The following is a 22,971-nucleotide window of genomic DNA, read 5'->3' on the forward strand; positions in this document are numbered from 1 at the left end:
CAGTACAATTTCCCTATTTCTAAAAAGATTTCTCTTATTAAAATACTCAGCCATGATAGCTGTCACTACCATCTCATGCTGCTACACACTTGGACTACAGTCTCTCCTCCCTAGCCAGTCATGATGCCCACTGCAGGTAGTGCAGGCAATGGGATGTTCCAGCTTTTGTGATCACAGGTGCTGTTATTCCTATGGATCAACCCCCTCAGTAAGCAGCATTGTTAAATGATAAAGGAGGCACTATCAGTCACTTACCATCCTGCTGATCCCATTCTGGGGCATCCCTCCTAGCTCCTGTCCTCCAGCTTTGAGCTGGTGCTCCAGCACCAAGGAGGCTGCTGTCTGTGAGCTCTATCTCGCTCCCCACTTCCAATTGTTTCTGTTTCCCCTTTTTCTACATTTTTTATTTCTTCTATGGGTACAACTGTCTTCACTTCCCACTGATGTCAGCAGTCCTGTCATATATAGGTGTGTTCACAATTCCACTGCCTCCACTTAACACATCATAACTCACTGTGTTCAGTCCCAAAGTACAGTAAGTAGTAGCAACACCAGCAGCCTTGTCTGGTAACATGTACTTACGACGACAGGGAGATTCGATTACATCCAAGCAGGAATGTGCCTAACTACTTGCAGACAGATGTATGGCACAGAACCCCAGGCAGTGATACAGTGCACCCAGACCCAAACCAGCTCCTGTTTGATCTCCATGCCGGCCAGGCTGGAAGCAAGTCTCCCTAATTACAGCTCTGTATTCCTACAGAGTTCTGCAGAAAATGGCAGCTTTTTGGAAGAAAAGGAACAAACACGGGAATTTTTACTCTGAAACCACACACTTTTGGCTCCTAGGAAAAGGTAGATCATCTAAACATTTCCACCACTGATGTATCAAACATACTGGTGCCACAGAGGGCCTGGCAGCTGACACTCCTGCAGCAGCAAGACTAAAGCAAGCTGCTGTATCAAATTTCTGCACCTTACTTTACCCAATAAGTGTTTGCCAAAGGAAAGAAAGCAGTTTGAAATACTCTATTGATAACCAAAAATATGTTAAAGCTTGTAGCTGCCGGTTTTCCTACAGATCAACATAGTTTCTTTAAGGTAACACTAACAGGAGATGCAACAATACCAAACAATGCAAAATTCTTACAACTCAGGATAAATTAAGAAAAAATAAAAGGTACCTCCAAGACATGTGGCTGAACATGGAGTGAACCCAATATATTCCCAGTCATAAATCACAGTGCCATCTTCAGCATGAGGAAATTCAGGCGTGTAGGGGACAGGATCACTGTCACAGGATGCCTGGTGACAGACTCGCTCTGTGGGTGGCCTCTCATCCTCACATTCCTCCTCAGGCAGCTCCACCTCGGTCTGAGTAAACGCGAGAAGGATCCGGCACTTCACGTCCCGCACCTGGATGCCACTGCCACACGTGGCACTGCATGGAGACCAGGGCTCAGGAATAAACCTGCAGATCATCACAGCACTGTCATTTATTTCATGCAATTGTGTCTGTGTGTGCACAGCTAAAACACAGACAACACACATAAACAGGTGTTTATACAGAGAGCAGAAAATACATCGTACTGGCGCTTAAATAGAATGCAAAATCAAGTATCTTAAGTCTCTCACTTGACTCTCACAGCCCAGACCATTTGCTAAAATTCACACAAGAAGATGTAGGAAAAGAGGAGACAGAATCATGAGGAACAGGGAAAGCTGTATCCTTTGCTGAGAAAAAGGAAAACAACTAAATCTTTTCTCAGTCTCCTTCAGTGGGGAAAAAGGGAGAAACTCCAGGAAGATGCATCTGTACAATATAAAATAGCTCCCCAGATACACAGACTTGGGTATATGCCAAAAGTATATTTGCAATCTGCTTATATCTGAGGTGTCCTCACCTTTTGTCATACTAATAATCAGCAACCAGAGAGAGGAGAAGCACTTTTCAAATAGAGCCATATCCAGTGCACACCACTGCAGGCTCTTCAGATCCAATCTTGCAAGGAGTCTCTCATAAATAATAAAGAAGTCTAACCAGTCTACAGTCCATCATTTTTATTAGAAAGCATTTATGCCCTTGATGAACTACAATAAAATCTTGTTTTACAGGTCATGAATTTGCTATAATATTCTCTGACTTTGAGGGTCACATTAATATCTGACAATAATTTTAAAAATGGCACTAGAGACAAGGGGCTGGATTTCATTAATAAAGTTATCCTGGGTGGCTCTGGGGTATACTTTATAAGAAGTCAAATACAGAATTTCCTGGAAGTTTTTTTCCACATGCAAAGGCTGCAGTTGGCCTTTATTATATGTCCAAAGGTAGCTGATGATCAAAACACCAATGGGAGATATAGGAGGATAATTTGACCGATGTTAAAAATGTATTTGGAAAAAAAGATCCAAATTAGGATTCAAAGATTTGGCCCTGATCTTGGATAAAGAATTCATTCCCTTACTGCAGGAAAGCTGCCCTTACAAACATAAAAACAGTTGTGTAAGACAAAAATCAGTATTTACACTCTGCATACACAGTAAGCACAGAAAAATGTCAACAGTGTGGTTTGATGCTGTGCACAGTTTATCATCTTGCCAATAACTTCTTGCCAGTATACACAGAGGAAGAATCAAATAGAAGAAAGGAGAACAGATGGCTGGATAACCTGTAAGGATACTCTAAGTCAGCCCTTGGGATAGTCACCCAGGGTCTGAATGGGAGAGACCCCAAAAGTGACTTTTTCCATTTCCAACTATTTCCATTTCCAACAGAGGTTAAAAGATTAACTGGTTATTCTTTAAGGAGATGTTAATGAAATAGCTTTACAGCTCTGCTACAAAGATAAATCTATCTAAGTCCATCAAAATTTCTTTGAGCTGTCTCAGAATTTTTGTTAGAGCTCAGTGGTCCTCACCAGACTTCAGGAAAAGGCATGTTATCCCCTCCTGACACCAAGAACTCCCAGTGCTCATCCCTTCACAGGTCTGAGAACCTTCCTAGATGGCCAGATTGATGTTTATTGGAAGGATGCTATCACAACAGCACATGGCTGTGTCCTACAGTGATCAAATCTGAGCAAATGCCAGGTTAGAGCAGCCCAGCAGCCCACTGGGTCCGATGGCACAGCTGGTGGGGTCGGTGTCCAGATGCCTCTGATGTAAATTCTAATGACTATTCTGTGGGACAAGCTGCAACGGAAGGTTTTCTCCTACCCCAACAGATAAAATCAGCTTAACCCTGGAACATCAGTTCTCTCAGTCTTTTCAAAGACAGCCATGCAAACTACCTAGGGTGGCAAAATCACCTCATCCAATGAAATGCTTAAGCATGAGCCTGACTTAAGCATATTAGCTGTGCTTTGAAGACAACAGGATGACAGTGTGTTCAGAGGGAAACTTGTGCTTAAGTGCTTTATTGGATCAAGGCCAGTGTGCACAGGCTTAACAGAATGATCATTTTCTTCTCCTTCTGCGTAAAAAAAAAAAAAAAATTAGGTCCATTTATCCTTAGGTACCTAATTGGAAAAATAAAATTGATGGACTTTTATAGTTGAAAATAGTTGGTCTACTAACCATACCTAAGTTTATAGTCTGAAAGTAATAACTTCTTTTGGTAAAAGCATGACAGCAGCATACCAGAAATTAGTGTTAAGTTTTGTGTACTGTTAGTTGAGTGCATTTAAACATTCCAAAAATAATGTATTTCAAAAATATTCTTTTGAAACCCTGTATAAACTAAAGGAAATTTTGAACCACAGCAACAATTTCACTCATCAACCAACTGATTTATAAAGAAGCTCAGAAAATTCTAAGCATTTTTTACCTTGACTTATAGCAAGCCTGTATTAGAATTGAGCTTTTCATGTTGAATATTAGTGTCTGGTATTTTTTCAGTGAAGTGCAAGATAAAAAATGAACATAAAAAATACTTTTTATTGTACCTTGGCATTTGCTAAACTAGTCATGTGACTATTTACCTATTGAAGTCCTAAACTATAAAACTTCTCCAAGGATTATCATGTTTAAGTCACACCAAATACTTTCAACAGATGGAGCCAATGGAGACTGCTAACAGGAGAGCAGAGCAAAGAACTGACGGAACATAGAGAGATGATTTTTTATCTAAATTTTGAGTTCAGGCAGATGGAGCTTTTTTTATTTTTCTTCATCTTGAACATGCAAAAGCAAAGCCTGTGACAGGTCATTAAAGCAAACTCCACCAGGCTCAGATGTGAGGTATTTTGGCATTCACAGCATTGGACACTATGCTTTGGACACAATGCTTCCCTGAAGTAAACTCAGTCTGCCTTCAATGGGCACACACTCAGAGTCATCTCAGGTCAGGATTAAGGAGCATCAAAGTACTTGTACTACAAGGTGTTGTAGATCATCAGCAATTTATAATGGACAGGATAGTGGGAACTGGAAATTTTCTGAGATCTTTAGGTTCATAGACAAGACTCCTCTTTTTATTAAAAAAAAAAAGGAAAATAGAAAAATGCAAATTTGAGCACCTACAACTTCTTATAATCAGCTTTTTTACCCAGTCATTCTTCCCAATGCTACATTGAACTAAATTTCTGCTATACCCATCTGAGCAGGTATATATAATGAAGACACTACAGACGCAGTGGAGGGCACGTCCATGCTGCAGTGTTATCAGTCTAGCACTAATGGAAATGTGCATTCACCTGGCACACGCTGTAAAAGCAAGTGTAGGATGACCTGAGAAATGAAGCAGTGACCTAAACTAATGATGATTAAACTGGGACAGAGCAGTCCAACTCAAACAAATCAAATCTGAACTGAAAACTGAACTCAGTGCAGTCCTCTACAGCTTACTAAATACTTGGAAAACATGGTGTCTCTTAATTTTTTATTTACCTCATGACCATAGTTCTTGCTTTCAGTTAAGACAGGAAATGCCTAAATAATGAGGGAAAAAAGGCAGCTCTAGCATTATTTCCAGTCCAGTCCTAATGCACCAAGTCCTGGATAAAAGCCTAAAAAGGATCTACAATGTGGGCTCTTACTGAGCAGAACTTCCATGACGAACTTCCAGGCACCCTACCCCTCCCTGCAGCACCACCCTTGCCTGCTCTGAACAGAAGCACACTGCTGTTTTTTTCAGCCTCAAGGGTAATGTGTTGGACAAAATCACCAGCCCATTTTCAGAGAAGGAGCTGTGAGAAATGGGTAATTCTCCATCACCAAAGGCACAGTGGGGACGTCTGTGAAAATGACTCCAATGCAAAAGTGGGAACCTTTATGAGAAACACTGCATTTGATATCTTTTAGCTCATTTTGCTGAAAAAAATATATCAGTTTTTGAAAGCATTTTAGTTTTTCCCTAAACAATGACAGAGAAAGGCTGCAGAGGTGTCTATTTCTTTAACTTACAAGTAATAAAAAGGATGCAAAAACTTGCTGGAGCTTCTCTGCGAATCCCACTGTAACTAAGTAGGCTCGAGGGAAGAACATTTAAAATAATGATTGGTATCAACTGTCATCACATTCCACAACTGAAAACTAAAAAGGTCAGACCTACATTTTTCTTGGCCTCACTTTAAGGACAGTCATTTTTTATTTTGCTAATAATAAAAAAAAGAAGCTTTTGAACATTCCCCCTCTATGTAAATTCAGGACACCAGCCGTGGTAGACCACAGCGGCAGAAGTATTTATCTTCCACAAGCTACTTTTGGCATATCCATCACTTGTGGGTTCTAAAACACAGCTGCATTTATTCTCTTATTCATTATCAACTAAAACATCACACAAAAGCATAGAGAGAAAGTTGTCATAAAAGGATGGACTAGAAGTTGAGACTTCATATTGTGGTTTAAATTTGGATGACAAGAGAACAACTGAAATTAAAAGTGATTGCATTTTACCAAGGAAATCATAAGTCTCCTGCTAGGCAGAGGTGGGCTGTGAGTTATCACTGTGCCATGTCTAAATTACACATAACAAAGTTAAACAGATCTGAACCAGAGGGAAATCTTGTTATAATTTATTCTGGGAGAAGGAACAATTTATTGTCACAGTTTTTCTCTTTAAATCTTAATCCCTGCCCTAAAAAACTGACTCTGGCTGGAAGGGACCAGAGCAGTTTGGGCATGATGTTTAAAGCACTGATGGAGAAATTCTCTCGTTGCAAACCATTATTGCCCACATGACCCACAGACAATCTGCAAAAAGAAATTAAGTCAGGCATCAGCTATTTCTCATCTCTCCTTACCTGCCAGCTTCCTTAGAAGACTAAAGAGCGTGCATTTGGCAGCAGAAGACAGTAAATTGAAACTCATGGGGAATCTGGCTACAGTGTTAGAGCTGGGTCCCAGAGAGGGGAGGCACAGCCCCTGAGAGCACCTCAGCACAGAGGGGATGGTGAGAGGAGTCATCAGAGGTGGCTGGAGAAACCTTTCAGACTTAGGTGAAGATGCTTCTGGAAATTGTGAAGGAAAGTCTAATCACAGGATGAGGCTCACGAATGAAAGATGGAAAACATCTAAGTCTCCAGAGTAAGTGGAGAAGGAAAAGGCCACAGTGGAATATATGGGTCACAGCTAGGAAGGATGAATAACTGCTGTCATTGTCAGGACAAGGCACAAGGCAGCCCATGATAAAGTTTCTGGCTCAGCTCTGTTACATTCTACATCTCCTCTGAAGCAGCAGTGCTGTGTCCCTGCCAGTCCTCCCTGACTGGTCTGTCAGACTGCTGCTGAAGGATCCTAAAAACCCTGCATTAGCTCATGGTTGCCACAGCAGGACTTTGTAATGCTAGAGATAATTTTCTTTATAGCTTCATGCTGAATCCTCTCTAGAAGTGACCTCATATACCTTCATTCTGCTATCCTGACACTTAAAAGGCACATTTGATTGCATAATCCCCCTTTGACAATCACCCTTTATTTTTATATCTTTGCTACTACCCTGTCTGAATTCAGGGCCACTGATTTGGAGAGTGAAATAACCACTCACAGTAGGCTGACACTTGACTTGAGAGGCTAGAGCAGTGAAAAGTTTAAACTACAGTCACCATAACTATATAAACACCTGTTTGGCAAGGGGTTTCTTCTGTGAGTCATTGCAGGTGTAAAGATTTTATTACTCATGGTCACACCTGTTGCTGCATGTGTGCCAAAAAGCAGGAATAGCTTGATGGAAGAAGAAAAATAAGCATAAGGTACACTCTGCTATCAGACCAATATAAATCCAAAGCAACTTCATTAAGCTCATCTAAATTATTTCAAACTGACAATACTACAAAAGAGTGCAGAATTTGACACAGCACAACAAAACACTGTTCAAAATCTCACCATATATAAAGTTAATATTTTTTAGAAATTTAAATACTTTAATACCTATATATTGAATATATTACACATATAAATAAATGTGTGTGTGTGTGTATGAAATGTACACAGGGGATATAAGGAATTGTGTGGATGCCCTAACATACAAGGGTCATGAACAAGTGTAGCTGGATTTAAGTTATGCTTTCATCCCCAGGACTTGCAAGGCTTAACCTCATCAGTTTTTAAGAGGACTCACAAAATCCAGATGTTATTTCACACATATACACATGTAAAATAGCACAACTCACCCCCATAGATGCAGCTAAGCACAGGGATCAGCAGGTTTTTCTCACTTTATGCATTGGTCTCACCCCCCAAGGAAATCCTGGCAACCCTACAAAGTACCTCTTGAGTTTTAATACCACCACTACATTCTTGAGGTAACAGCTATGACCGGGATGAAACTAAAGTTATTTAATTTATTTCTGCTGAAGCATCTCCACATGCATTAATTAGGGCTTAATTAGGCTAAATCAAGATCCCTTTGAATTCCTGAATAATATAGGGGCACTGTAATGGTGTAGCTGTGTATCATCCAGAACAGGAGCTCCAGAAGCAAAGTTACTGAGATGCAAAATTAGGAACAGCTCACCACAGGACTCATCTCCCATGGAGGACCAACTGTCAAAGCAAACTGCATAGCAACAATCATTCCAGAGATCTGCAAAACACACTGGAAATGTTTCTTCACTGTGAAAGGCCATGTACTTACGTTGGCTCTTCTGAGACTGTGATGGTCTCTTCCATTTCATGGGCCTGTTTAAACCATGGCAATTTTGCTTCCACAGGACTTTTTTCTGGTAGAGGACAAAAACTCAAAACATTCAAAATCAAAGCAATATGTAGATGTCACCATTAATCACCTCAGAATTTCACAGTTGATATTGCTTATTGATCTACTGCTTTTGTAGATATACAGGGTAATAAAACAAAATTTACCAGAAAACTTCATCATGCCGTTTGAACTCCATTCTTTGTTTTAAATATGTAGAGATGGAGAAGGAAAAGAGAAAATAGTTTGAGTATAACTTGATGAGCTGCTGAGTCACACAAAGAATGTTGACACCAGGACAACATATTTAATTTAAAACAAACAGGAACATCCCAGGTGATACATATGGAGTTTCATTCCCATTTCAAGTATTATTGAACAACTCCTCCACCCTGCGTTAAGCTCATTAATTCTGGTTTTCCCAGTTTGATCAGACTATATAGATTTAGTTGGCACGTTCACGACAGTCTGGCCACATTATCAGCAAAAAATATCAGCAGGGCACTTTTCCTAGCACAAATAATTAAAGTGCTTGTTTCTGCCAAAACCGAAAAAAAAAAAAAAAAAAGCCCTAGTAAATTCCAGCTTCTGGCATTTCTGTAAAGGGTTACCAGGGGCTTTTAATTCTCTGGACAAAAATGTAAAACAATAACAGACCCAGACAAAATTCCAGTTACCTTTTGGCTTGTAGCAGGGTACTGGCACGATGCACTCCTCCTTTATGTGCAGTTTGAGCTGTGGGTTGCAGCCCCCGACGTGCTGCCCGCGGTGGTCGATGCACAGCACGACGCGGTAGCGCAGCCCCCGGCCGCAGGTCACCGTGCACTGGGGAGACAGCAGAGCAGCTCAGCCTGCTGCAACCCCTGCAAACACTGCTCAGGAGGGTGGTACAAGCAGCAATGAGGGGTTGGCTAAAGTTTTCCCACAGAGATCTAAGAATTTGTCGCTGTGTCGCTAGGCGAATAAGGAAAAGGTTGATGCTGGGAAAAAAGGTTGAAGTTTTGGGAATGCGAGTGATTTCTGGGGGTTCTGTGAGGTTTATCTGGTTGGCAGCAGGCTGAAATAGAAGTGGCTGTGCACTGAGAATGCACTCTCTCACAGTGGTGATTTTCAGTCAAGGTTGGGCCAGGGGAGCTGCATTTTCTACACTCTGGTGTCACTGATGCCATCTGGATGAACGCAGGAATTACAGGAGTGCTGGTCTACCTGACTGTATCAGATAACCACAGCCAGGACAGGCTGGCTTAGGCTATTGTTGCTGTAATGAAAGGTAAGAATGCTGGAAAATCACCCTTGCAGACTTGCCAGCCCCTGAGACAGACATGCCTTTAACTATTACAGCCAGTGAAATACTACATTTATCAAGAGCTGAGACATAACTGACCTGACTGCAAAGGGGCCTGACCTGTCTCTAACTTCTCCTCCATGCAAAGCAGGAATTGAACAGGCACAAGGAATTCTACATTTGCATTTTGCTCCACACAGACACATCAACGTTTTGATTATCAGGCAGAACTGTTTAGAGCAAACTTTTTCCAGTATTATTGATTGTCTTTCAGGGCTATACTTTTCTAATAGTCCTGTGCTAATAAAACATGGTAACACAAGACCAGAGGCTTTCTTTAGAAAACAAGACAGAAGGTCCAAATTACTTCTCTACTTACTTGAGACCACTCCATTGCCACCCATTTAGGACAATCAAACAGATTGCAGGTCTGAATGACTTTGGGCTTTGGGGCATACATGCATTTCCATTCCTCCACTTGCAGTATCTCTCCATGGATGGTCTCCTCTACACACACAAAACTTCTCCTCTGAATACCACCTCCGCAGGAAACCGAACATGCAGTCCATGGGTTATGTTCCCACCTGGAAAAAAAAAAAAAACAAAACCTCATAAGGCTCTTTCCTATTTCACTAAGGTCTATTAAAAATGCAAAATATTGAGTCCAACCTTAGTGTCAATTAAAGCTTACTGGTATATTGGTTGCTGGATTCTTACCACATACAAATACATTGACTTGCAGACCTACCTTCATTATTCAAGGCTTAAGTTCATGTGCAAAATCAGAAGTATAACTGCAAATGTAAGTATATTTCAAAACATAACTGAAACTCTTATTCTCATACATAAGTTAGAAACTGTGAATATACTGAGTTTGATTACTGGAATGAATTTACTTTCAAATAGTCTAAATCATCTAAATTGAATACTTTTGACAATTAATTTGCATGATCACATAGACACTTATTACTATTGTCAGAGACCAAGAAGCCCTTGTATTTAAGATTCTATGAAGTCTGAAAGACAAAGACAAATCTGGATGCCCTGAATGAGGGTGTTATTACTTACAGGCTCATGGCTGCTCACATCATTCAGACTACCCTTAAAAATCTGTTCCTGAAGAAATTTTTATGGGATTTCTAATACTTTGGGTCAAGCCAGCCATTTCATACCAAACTGCCTTCATCCATAAGGATCGTGATGAAATTAAATTGTGGCAGGTACCATTAGGCTGGTCATGACTGCAATTCTCCAAGAGTTTCCCACCCTCATTAAAATGCCATTGAACGACCTCGTATTCACACTTTCCAGCTTGCTTCAAGCAAAAGGCAGCTGCTCTTCCATCTCAGCTGCTTTGGCTAACTCAGCTGATTGCTCCTGCAGCAGGGAATGCACAGATTAAGGAAAATTTAGGATTAGAAAACCTGTGAATCAGCAGAGCTCTGGGGTAGTAGCCTCCACGAGAGAGATGATAAACAATCTGCTGGGAAGAAATATCTCCAAAATGGATATCTATTCACAATCTTAGACCTAACTACAATAAAGATGGAAAATGTTGCACCATCTGAAGTGAGAATGACATGGAGATTTTTAGGCTACAAACTCAATTTCATTCACCTCTTAGCATGAGTGTACATTTACCTCTCAAAAAAACCTAACTTCAATAATGTCCTGCTCCTGTCACATTTAGACATAACAAGTTCTATCAAAGTATTTGTCTGTAGGTTCCAATGGCCCACATACAACAACTTCTCACTCTTTACCTCCTCTCTTGCTTTCTTTCCATGTCCCTCCTGAATCAAAGCCAAGCCCTTGGAAATTATTGAGTCCTGCAGGACATCTTAATGTTCATCAATGTTTTGTTAGTTAAACCTTATCTCTGTTACTGCAGAGGCACAGAAAGGATCATGAAAATAATTATATCTGTTCTGAACAATGGACACAGCAGGGACTACAATATCCCACCAAAATCAATTAATCAAGAGTAATCAACTTGGCTATCATAAAGGAAGCCATAATATCAGACTCAATGAAGCAAAAGGTGATAAACCAAAGGTAAATTTAAGCAATCTACTTTTTATGATGCAGCATGTAAATCAAGGACACTTCCTATTTTAGGCAATTCATTAAGCTGCCAACAAAACCATATTAGTCATGCTTAAGCTCAACAGAAGAATGAGTATGAAACACAGAGCAAGCCATGGGACATCAACCATGGAGTATACACTCAAAAGCATTCTGAATAAAGCTGTGTGCTGAGATACTGATGTCATATCACAATAACAAAATGCATTTGGAGAGCAAGAGTTATACTCTTCTTTGACTTAAAGGAATGGCCAGTGTTAACTAATTTTCTTTCAAAAGTCAGGAACTAAAGAGCAATTAACTATTTAATGAATTAGCAGCTCATCGATTTATATATGTAAGGCTCACTGCGCTGTATGTAATATAAGGCTTGCAAGTGTTTATAGCGTGAAGTTTTATAGTTGTTTTTCTTTATCTCATCAGTTTCAAACACACTCCAGATCCCATACTCCCACAAGAATTTTCAAGATGGAGTGAGGTCTATGGCTACTGGGGGAAAGGGGGGTCTTGGGCAAGCAGTCAAGGAGATACTTTCCAGAACCCACAGCTGTCAAGGGATCCTCAACAGTCCAACAAGTCTGAAATAAATGGAGGCATTCCAAAAGCTTTAAAAGAAAATTTTCATCCTGGGAAATTTTTCTATTTATTTCAAAAGAATTCTCCATCTGTAAAAATATTTCAGTGGGGCATTTACAACTCTAGCCACAGGAGAACTCTTTCAAGATCTTGTGGTGTGCACCACGACTTTCCCACAACTTCCTCGTGTGAATGGGAAAGCAGTGGTACACTCCACAGGACTGCCAGGCAGCCTCCACATGGCCCTGGTGTTATGGAGGAGGTGTGATGGAGGGCTGCTGGTGGAGGTGAAGCAGTCCACACAGCTTTGCTCCAGTCTGTATCCAGGACTTTGGGTTTCCAAAACCTTTTTGTTCTTTGCAAGAACAATCCTGGGTCAGCATGCAAGAAACAGGTTAAAAAAGAGAAGAAGAGCCAGCACAGGGTAATGCGTTCCAGCTCCTTGCCAGGCAACAGCACAGACAAATCCTGCTGCACTGAAGCAAGACTTGCATCCACACTGGACCAGAGTCATCTCCTCATGCAGGTAAGCAAAATTTTAGCTGCTGTTTTCTTTCAGCAATTCTTGCAAGAAAAGGTGTTTCTTTGTCTTTGTGGTGTTTCCTTACGAGCCCTCCCAGTACAATACAGCCCATTTCCTTGCTCCTTCCTGCTGGCACCAGCTCTGAGCCCTGCTTGGCTGCCTGCTATTTTACAGTCCTTCCTCTGAAGCATCACCCAGGAAGACCATGATGCTTTCTGACAGAGCACACCGAGGTGCTGAAATGAGGTGGGCCCCTGTCTGTAGTTCTTAGTGTTTGAAATAAGAGATCCTGCCCACAGCTTTATCACAGACATAATCTATCTCACCACAGTGTCATGCAAACGTGCTGAGCACAGTAAAGCACAGAAAGGGGGATTAAATTTCTCTTCCATGTGGTCTCCAAGCCCTAAGTGGTTCAGAAGATGAAATACTCCTGTAAATACATTAAGCTGAGTTCCAGGAGAGATCTGAAGTACAAAGGCATTGGCAGAAGAAATGGAAAGGGAGAGACACAGAATATAATTAGAGCACTCTACAGGATAAAGCTATAGAGAAAAAAATCCCCTTCTATGCATGAAAGCCAAAGTACATCACAGGACAGCAGATCCACAAGGACAAATTGCTACAGAAATAAACTATGACATTTATATCAGCTGTAATCAGTAGCTCCACTAAGCTGTGCAAGTCTATGATTTCATTCTTATTACTTCATATCTTTACTTCTTTAGAAAAATACACATTATTCATTACATGACCTAATAAAGGAGAGGTTCAACTCACATAAATATGCAACAAACTCATCGACAATTATTCTTTACATTAAAAGCAAATGTGACTCAATACTGTTTAATCCTAACATTCTTTATAAAACATCCAAGAGCTCCTGAGAAGTTTTAAATCCTTGTAATTGATTCAGGTGTTAAAAAAGAATAAAAATGTAACAAACTGTTCTCTGATGCCCTAATTTATGGAACCAGATATTTCAACAATTTGGTATCTTGAAAGTGATGTGTCATCTTTGATGTCAGTAAATAGACTCTAGATCAAAAGAGGAGAAGGACCAGACCTCTCAAGAGAAAAACAATTTCCAGAATCCTGTACATAGCAAGGTCTGTTCTATAAAATCTCATACACTGTCAAAAGAAAAACCTTTCAAGACAAGAATTCATACATGTAGTTTAAAGATGATGATCTTCTCAGCACTACAGCCAGAGAAGGCTGTTTATTTTAAAGACTTCACATTGGTATTTTCAAGAAGAGCATATTAACCTCTGACTGTTAAGCTAATCATCCAGAGCACACTAAAATAAATCACAAGATTCAGAGATGTTTACAGGACCCTTGTAAACTTACCCTCCCGTACAGAAAAAAAAAATCAAAATATGTTCCATTATCTAAGTATTAAAGTAGTATATTTGCAGTGAAATTGTGCTGAAGCTGACACATATGCGGTCCTGGTTATACATACCGAGGAAGTGGCTGGAAGTGATCATAGGGCATGATTTCTTTAAATCCATCACTGTAAAAAAAAATAAAATATGGCATCATTATTTCTCATACCCAAGACTGTACATCAAGTACATACTTTTATGTGATCATGCTTGAAGTAAGCAATTCCCAATGTGAAATGCAGGAATCTTACTTCATTACACATGAGCCTTATGGTGAACCTTATGACTTGTATAATCTTACCTTTTCTGCATGGATAAAGAACTATTCACCATACAGCTTCTCTATTTCATACCACCATAAAACATTAAATGAGCAAGCCTCCAGCAGAGAAATTTATTATCAGCGACCCTTTAGGTCTGTGTTACTTCATTAACAAAAAAATATTCACATACTTCTATCTGTAACAAAGACTGCTGAGGAACATGAGTGTCAGTGAAATAAATACATCACAGGATTCATCCTAGACAGGTTCTGAATGCTGCTTAGGACCCTTCTAGAGCTGTTATTTGAACTGCATAGCATAGAGCAGGCATAAAGCTTTACTTCCAATGCTAGGAAATATGGTATTCTATCCAGTAGTACTTTCCTTTTCCTGGCTGTATAAGCTAAATTTGCAAGGTAAAATATAATTACACCCTTTCCTTCCCCTAATTTTTCCATTCCAGCTTTGGAACATTTGGCACTCATTGCCATCAAGCATTACTGAAATCTTTTTGCTTCATACAGTGATCAACTCTCCAGGAAAAACTCTTGAAAGTCTGCACATCTATAACTGTTAGAGGTCACTATCAACGATTATGTTCAACAGGAATGAAAGGAAATGGACAGTTTAGCTATAGGAAATGAAATCCATTGAGAGTGTTTCCTTTTCTTGCATATAACTCTAGCTCAGCCAGCTGGCATATTAATGTGAGGTTCTGGGACTTGATACTGTGATGTTATTTTAAGATTCTTTAGCACAGCCAGGAAACCTCACCAGACAATCCAAAAGTTAGTTTGAAATACTGTAGTGCAATTCAATACAATTTATATGTACTATAGCCTTTACAATTTGGCACTAATATCCTGTGGCATTTGTACCAAAGCATATTTACTTGGAATGATTTTTTTAATGCCTAGTATTAAAAAACCCAAACAAATAGACCCAAGCTTCAATTATTAAATTGTCAACACTACAGTACCAAAGAACCAAACTTTTATGGTAGGTAAATGAATAAATCAAGTTATACCATATGCAAAACTTGCACTGACTGGAGCTTCTGTCTGGCTGTTGAGATGTTCTGAATGGCAGCATCAATAAATCCAAAAGTAGGCAAACCCTCTGTCCTCCTCACACAACCTCACAAGATCCTCACACTAGTGCGGTACTACTCAGCAACGGACCAAGCAGAATTAGCCCTTTAGCAAACTGATATTTACAATATCACTGTATAATCAAAATCTTCTATTCTGCAACACTGAAGTGCCACACATCTACTGGCAGAGATATCAGCCTTTAACACATGCAATAACCAACCAAGATTTAAGCCTTAAGGATAAAAAGAATTGAAATTAATAAACTTAATAAATTAAATACAACTCCTTCTTCCTTAGTAACTGCCTGTGTCACACACAAATTTATTTGCCATACAGACCTGGAAGGGCAGGGATCCATGTTGCATTCTTTCAGCTTGGGCTTTGGTTTCTTGTTTTCTGGATGATAATGGCAGTAGTGGTCAGGAACAACACGCTTCAGACGAATGTCCACACACTCAGCTGAATTGAGCTGATAACCTAGGGCAGAAGCAAAGTTAAATGAAGATAAAGTAAAACAGCCTTTTCTCCCCATGGAGTTAATTTTCCGTCTTATTCTTTTTTTTGTTTACTTTTAAACAAGGAAAAAGGAAATGTACAACCAAACCTTCATTTAATGCAATTCAGCGCAGCAATTATATTAACCTGTCTTAATACTAAATGAGCTTCCAGCTCTTTATTCTACTAATATTCTAAGAGTAGAGGCACGCATATTTCCTTCAATTGCAGGAATACTTGTACTGCATCAGCTCACCTGTCAGAAAGCAAAACTATGAAGCCATATGGCTCTAGCATATGTTCCACAATGTATATCTGCCCTCCTCCAAGGAGGAGTTACCAGTATGTTGGAGAGCTATATTAAACAGTCATTCATGCTAAAAGAAATAAATACTTGAGACAGAAAGCCAGAGGAATTGAAGATGGGATCCAAAAACATTGCTAAGGAACTTTAGAAAACCAAGAAGTAGATTCAAGAACATTCCGAGTCAAAGAGCCAACAAAAGAAGACTTGAACTAACTACTTGGTGAAAAACAAATAATAAAATATGTGTGGAGACTGGTTGCAAGAAGGGATCTGAGTTTTATAAACCACTAGGTTATTTTTTGGCTAAATAAAAAAGACTCATTCAAAAAAGCTTACTTGGACTTAAACTGAGGAGAGGAGGATGTTCTGGTATGTGCAAAGAAAAAAAGTTTTAGACCACAAGAATTAAAATCAAACTGAGTCAACAAACTAATAGCACAAGTCCCTGTGCCTACTGAAAATGCTAAGGATCATGTATCAGTGGCTTCAGTTGTGTGTCTCTTGGCTGATCCAAAGTGTCATCATGCATGAGAGTGATAACCATAAAGAACTAAGCAATTCCAGTGCTCACAGCATCTATGTTTCAGTTCTTTTAAGTACTGAAAGGACCCACAAGAAACGTCACTTGCAAACAAGAGAAACAATCTTTAAACACTCTTGCTCATTCAAGCTTGACTGTGCTTTCTGAGATGCCCCTTCCAACACATGGAGATTACAGAATTAAAGACAGAAGCAGCATCCAAGTGAAGAATGGCAATGCACTAATTCCAAATCTCTGTTGTGAGGAACTTTTTCTTTTACTGCCAGTACCAGAGGCCAAACAGATAATCTGGACACTAAATCCAGATAAATCTAAGATAACAGGTTAAAGCCAGGCAGCTGCAATCCAACTTCCTTGCACGCCATTCTTAACACTACTACTGTCATGACTGAGCAGCTCAGTTTCGTGCTTCTTCAGTTCCTGTCCTCCCTGAGGACTGCCAAGCCCTCTGAGAAAGGTACCAGTTTTATATTAGAGGCAAGCAGCCACAAAGCAGGGCTTTGAACACCCTGGATGGTTTCAAAGAGATTGACATGCAGCTATAATTTTCAAGCCATAACAGCAGTCTGAATGAGGCTGGATTTGAGCCAATACCTTTGAAGGTAAATATGTCCCTTGAGCTATCCAGTGTTTACATGCAGTTCTCAAAAGTAACTGTGATGCTTTATACTCCTTCCCTTGTCAGACAAGTTAAGGAAAAAAAATTATAAACACAGTGTGATGGAATCATCAGAGGATATGCATTGCCACTCAGAGCTCCAGCAAGGATCACACTTCATGAGGCCAAGTATCTCGTAAGATACAGTAGTTTCCTGTGGGACTGCATATCAGACACATACATTGTCTGCATTTCAGATCACAGGGAGGTGCAAATGCCAAAATGGATGGCCCTTCAAAAGATCCCCAGACTCTGCTTGTACTTTAAACATCTCTCACTCTCTTTATTCATGCCCCATGTAACTATTTAAACCACATTTGCACTCTCCAGAAAATCCCTGTATCGGTATCACCAGCATCCTGGTCTGTTTCCCAGGTGACCTGGGAAATGCTAGCTGAAGGGAAACTGCTATCTGCAGTGTCAAACACTCCTCCTACCATGAGCTCACACTTCTTTTGCAGAACCAGACATGACAGGCAGTGGGCTGGGCTGGATGAGCAGAACGAAGCTACACTTCATCTAAGCTGCAGTGCTTAAACCAGGAGTAGATGCTACAATACCATATGTGCTGCTCTAGCCACCATCAGGACTAAATGTCTAAAATCAGACAGCCAAAGGTACTGATAGCAGATGTTCCTTAAAATCTATTTACTTATTCTGCTTTCTGTACAACTAATTTCTCAACTACATGTTCTAAAACTCTCCCTCATGTATACTACTGAGGCCAGAAATATTTCTTCACCTCTTGATTATTCTTATTTTAAAATCTCATCATGTTTCTTTGTTACTTTCCCCAAATACCCAATATGAGTTGCAATTTTCCATTTTGAATGCTATATTTTTATTTCTTAGTCAATGTTCTTACTCAAATGAACATCAGCTATGGAAAAACATAACTTCCAGTGACAACATGTAAAAACCTCTATGCCAGCTTAACCAACCTGCTTAGCTGCTGCTCTGTCATTTATTTTGCTGAGGAATTACCAGTGTGCAGAGGAACACAAACATCTAATCACTAAGAATGCAGAACAAAGGTTGGAAATTAGCTCCTTTTAATCTTTAGCTGTTATCACTCCTGAAGAACAGACATTACTTACCTCCTCCACAAGTCACTGTGCAGGGGAAGAACTCTGTTTGTCTCCACTGATGACTGATGGGTTGATAGAAGAAGAACTGAACCACACTCTCTTTTGATCCAGAGTACCTGGTCTGAAGAAATTTCCATTACAACACACATGTACACTGTACTCAACTGCTCATGCCATTTCAAAACAGAGTTCATGCATAATAGCAGTGCAGAGTAAGATGATGACATATATAAAACTTCTAGAAAGTGTAGAGTAGCCATTACATTTAGGCTCCCAACAGTCAAACATTTGAATGTGCTTTGTTTTTCAAATTATTCAAGGCAGTAATGTGACCATTAGATTATCCTCAAATAGCAAAGTTCTTAACTGTATTCTTTTTATGTCTGTTAACAAAAATTTTGAAATTTGCTGCAGAAAGAAGTCTAAAAGTGATCCAAGCACACTGTCAGGCAAGTCTAGCTGCACATGATGCTGGAGATGCAAAAGGAAAACTACCGAAATTCTATTTCTACAATGTGACAGGTAAAGCCAGGCAGTCTGATAATACTGAAACTTCTGTCACTTCCAATGACAAACTGTATGAGTGCCTTCCTCAAATACTGATATTCTCCTACTTATAAATATCTTGATGTGTGCTGCAAAGCACTGGTATGTGTTCTGGATAGAAAAGCAATTTAACAGGATTGGAAATGGTCAGTGACTGGATTAGCAATGTCTGAGGGAGAGTGTAGGGTGCTGCTGGAAGCAGTGCTCAGGTTCAGTAGGTGGCAGTCTGCAATTGGATTAGCACTGCACAAGGTCACACTGTTACTATTCCAGCAGTATTGAAAACAAAAATCCTGGCCATTTTTACCATTAAAGATCCTGTGGTACTTTCCACCACAGGAAAGACATAACATTTTAATTTTTTTTTATTTTCTTGGCATAAATGATCTCTGGACTGTAATTAGGATTTCTTACTTGCTAGCTAAAAGATTTTGTTGTATTGCTGCAAGCTGATGGACAGCCACCACTGTGTTGCATGTACTTGCAATAACTTTGTAGATTTGTACATTCACACACCCCACCTTGATAATGAAATCTGCTCCAAGAGGCCCCTGGATCTTTATGATTTCCCTGTCTGTGCTCTTCTGAAATTCAACAGTTGTATTTTCAATGACAAATGTTCCAGGAGCATTGAAACTGTGCTCTCCCTTTTCTCCTTGTAGTGTTTTTGACTCTATAACTAAAGAAGAAACATGCAATTAGTAAACTTAAACAGGTTTTTGTCTTCAAGAAAGTCAGAAAGTAATGTTTACAACTTTGTCTTGCAAGTACCAGCTGCATAAGTGCAGTAAAAACACACCCAGAGAATCTGTGAGAATATTAACTGCTTCAGATTATAGGCTGATAGATAATTGCAAGACAAGTCAACACAGGAATATCTGTCTGAACACACTATTCTTTCATACCAGAAGCACTTCTGAGACAGTTTTTCCTACACCAAGTGCTCTGTAACACTTGATATAAGCAATAGCTTGAGCAGGAAAAGCTGAAAGAAACTCAAAATTGACAGAATCAATATAGAGAAAAATACCTCATACTTCCATGGAACTCAAAAGCCAAGCAATCTGAGCAATCAGTCTCCAGAGAAGCCTGAGCGGTGCCAAACCCACCTGACACTCACCTCAATACCTGAATCACTGCACCAAGATCCTTAACTCAGCTTTGAGTATTTCCCATGTGAGGAAAAAGCAGGGCCAGGAGGTGGGCAGCTGCAGGGGACGGCCCTTTCCCAGAACAGCTGGTGATGAAAACCCTTTCTGAATTGTTCTCCACTCCTTGGAAACAGATTAAACTAACAGCCCACAGCCTCCAGAAGACAGATGAAGCATTTTAAGATTAAATCACTTCCAGAAAGCTGACTAAACTGTAAGTGGACAAAGCTAAAGGAAGATATTCATAACGAAGGTAGAATTCTGGGCTCTGTGTAGTACAGCACAGAGGCTCAGCAAGATGCATGACTTGAAATACCCTGGTCTGGTTACAATCTACCAGAGCACTGTATGAGAAAAGCATGAATCTCAGATGAGCTCAGGGCAAGCTAAAAGGAATCTTTTGATGAGCTATAAATACCCTCTTTCTCCCACTACCTTGCCTTTTTTGGTACTTTAAACAAAGTTACCTAAGTCAGGGTAGACCATTTAGGTTAAAAGCATCTGGTTTTACCTGCACTGAAAACATACTGTGAATGCTGAAATCCATCATTAACTGTTTTCTTCCTTCATATTTTTTTAAACAAATGTGCATTCTGGAGCACCCCAACAAAGAGAAAAAGAAATTATAGAATTAATTAAATTCCTTTAAAATATACTACCATTATCCCAAGCTTCTAAGCATTAGGTTCCACTGTGCTCATAGGTATAACAAAGATCACATACATGGTTGGAAGGAAGTTTCAGGAAGGATTTGTTTCTAGGAAATTACTTTATGTTAACCATAGGGTATGAATCTAGTGGTAAATAAAATGTACTGTGTCAAAGAGAAAACATAAATCTCTGGGATCAGTGTGCCCCACTGTCCAGCACATTCCCATTAGAAACATAGATATAAGCTAATCCCAGAAAAAACAAGTATTTAGATGATTACTACATATTTCTGTTTGTCACTTTTATGGAAGTGTCCTTTCCTGATTGCATTACAAAATAACCCTTTAAAATATATGGAACTCGGAATTCTTGGATGAAGCTTCTGCAAGCCTTGATCCCAAACTCCATGCTTAAATCACAAACTTACTGCTTGATCACAAATGCTGCTTAAAAGTAAGCAATAATGCATGGTGCCTGTATTGTCTCATTTTTAAAAATAAGAGTAAAATAAAATCTTAAGTACTTCCAACTCAAATTCAGTAAGATCCTCAGGAGTACAGGACTCTTTTAAAAGTACTATTTTAGATTACAAGGCAAGGCCTCCAGCTGGTGAAAAAAGATGATGAAAACCTCTATTTGGTGACCTCAGCTGCATTTCTGAACCATCTTTTTTTAAAATAAAAAACATTTTTGAAGTTTTTCTAAGCAGAAACAAAGAATATTGTTCTGCAACTAACAAGACAGTAACTCCCAAAGAGCTGACATGCTTACATTAGAGGTACATGAGATGTGGATGCAAATCACGTGTTTATTTGCAAGGTCCAGCCATGGAGCCATGGCCTGTGTCTCTGGAGGTCACACCACTGAAGCCCAGAACAGCTGCTCAGATTTTCCCTGTGTCACACAGGGACATGAGGAGCTGTTCCCCAGCACAAAGGATAACCTCTGGTGCCATGCATTCCTGCTCAATAGTACCTAGTGCTTGTCAGCACAGGCTTCTAAAACAGACACCAAGCATTTGGTGTATTTAACACATACTTAACATAATGATGCTTATTGGGGAGCAATTCCTCCCTATAAAACTGTTCATTTATTGATTTCAGAGAAGTAACTGAGAACAGGGGTTTGATCAGCTGGTTTCATGACAAGGTTAAAGAAAATAAGTCACCAAATATTTCTTTGTTCTGCAGAGTCCTGTTATACTAAAGATCTGGGAAGTTTGACTTCAGGAGTAAGCTTCCCCATCCTAAATCAATTCCTCAAGACTGCAGATGTGAAGAATGACATGGACAGAGAATTCTCTTGAGTGATCACCTGTTTCCATTCCTATCAGGACAATCACCAGTGCCAAAGACCTATAACTATCTGGGTTTAGTTTTTCCCTCCCTTGACAAAAATGGCCAATGTCTTGCCCAGCTGTGGGCAGAAGCCCCATGGCTGAAGCCCCCCATTCTCTTGGTGGCAGGAAGGAGCAGGGCAGTGAGGCACAGGAAACCCACTGCAGGGAGATGTACCTCCCTGTGCAGAGAGATGCATGGAAGAGTTCCCAGGGAAACTGCTCCTGCTCCCAGTGCAATAAACAGCAAGTATGGTGCTGCCCAAAAGCTGTTTCTTTTCTGTGATTCATTTGTAGGTAGCACAATGCAAAACATTCCTCTCAAAATGTAAGCAAAAGCAACACCTTGCTCCTCTGAGCATCTGCACAACCCCACAGCTAAAGGCTGTCACATGATGCAAATCACTGAGGAGAGAAAAAATTGACAAAAAGAAAAACATTTCAGTTCCTTTCAGTAATGTTTAACCTCCCTAAGTTCACGAACTCAGTTATCTAGCATTAGCCACTTGTAAAAATATTAGCTTCTGGTTTTCCTGTTTCTTCTGCTGGAGGATTAATTTCAGGGAACTTTCAGTCTTACTTTTGATTCTAATGCTCTTAAAACAACTACTAGAAAAGCCATGATACAGTCCAAATCAAAAACAAAGCCAACACAATGAAACATTTTATTCAGACCCATTTTTGTGCTAATTACTTGGTTATTTTCCACCAAATCTTTCACCAAACCCAAGCAGGCAGAAGTACAGGGGGGCCATATTTGTTAAAAACACAAAGTAACATCTTGATGAATCTGCCTCCTGTCTTTAAGAGCCCAGAGACACAAACAAAGTACTTATTATAACCA

The 22,971-nt window shown here is 39.8% G+C and overlaps 1 protein-coding gene across 1 annotated transcript in view; it reads right to left on the reverse strand.

Moving 5' to 3' along the window:
- ADAMTSL3 (ADAMTS like 3) overlaps positions 1-22,971 on the reverse strand; it is a 168,985-nt gene that overhangs the window by 39,666 nt on the left and 106,348 nt on the right. Inside the window, exons 9-16 of the mRNA XM_041468945.1 lie at positions 19,511-19,668; positions 18,453-18,564; positions 15,693-15,831; positions 14,075-14,125; positions 9,802-10,006; positions 8,815-8,962; positions 8,078-8,162; positions 1,185-1,471 (exon numbers count right to left, since the gene is read on the reverse strand). Coding sequence (XP_041324879.1) covers positions 1,185-1,471; positions 8,078-8,162; positions 8,815-8,962; positions 9,802-10,006; positions 14,075-14,125; positions 15,693-15,831; positions 18,453-18,564; positions 19,511-19,668 — 1,185 coding nt within the window. The remainder of the gene's footprint in view (positions 1-1,184; positions 1,472-8,077; positions 8,163-8,814; positions 8,963-9,801; positions 10,007-14,074; positions 14,126-15,692; positions 15,832-18,452; positions 18,565-19,510; positions 19,669-22,971) is intronic.

Source organism: Pyrgilauda ruficollis, unplaced genomic scaffold (assembly GCF_017590135.1).
Source record: "Pyrgilauda ruficollis isolate IOZ18807 unplaced genomic scaffold, ASM1759013v1 scaffold23, whole genome shotgun sequence".
Taxonomy (NCBI): domain Eukaryota; kingdom Metazoa; phylum Chordata; class Aves; order Passeriformes; family Passeridae; genus Pyrgilauda; species Pyrgilauda ruficollis.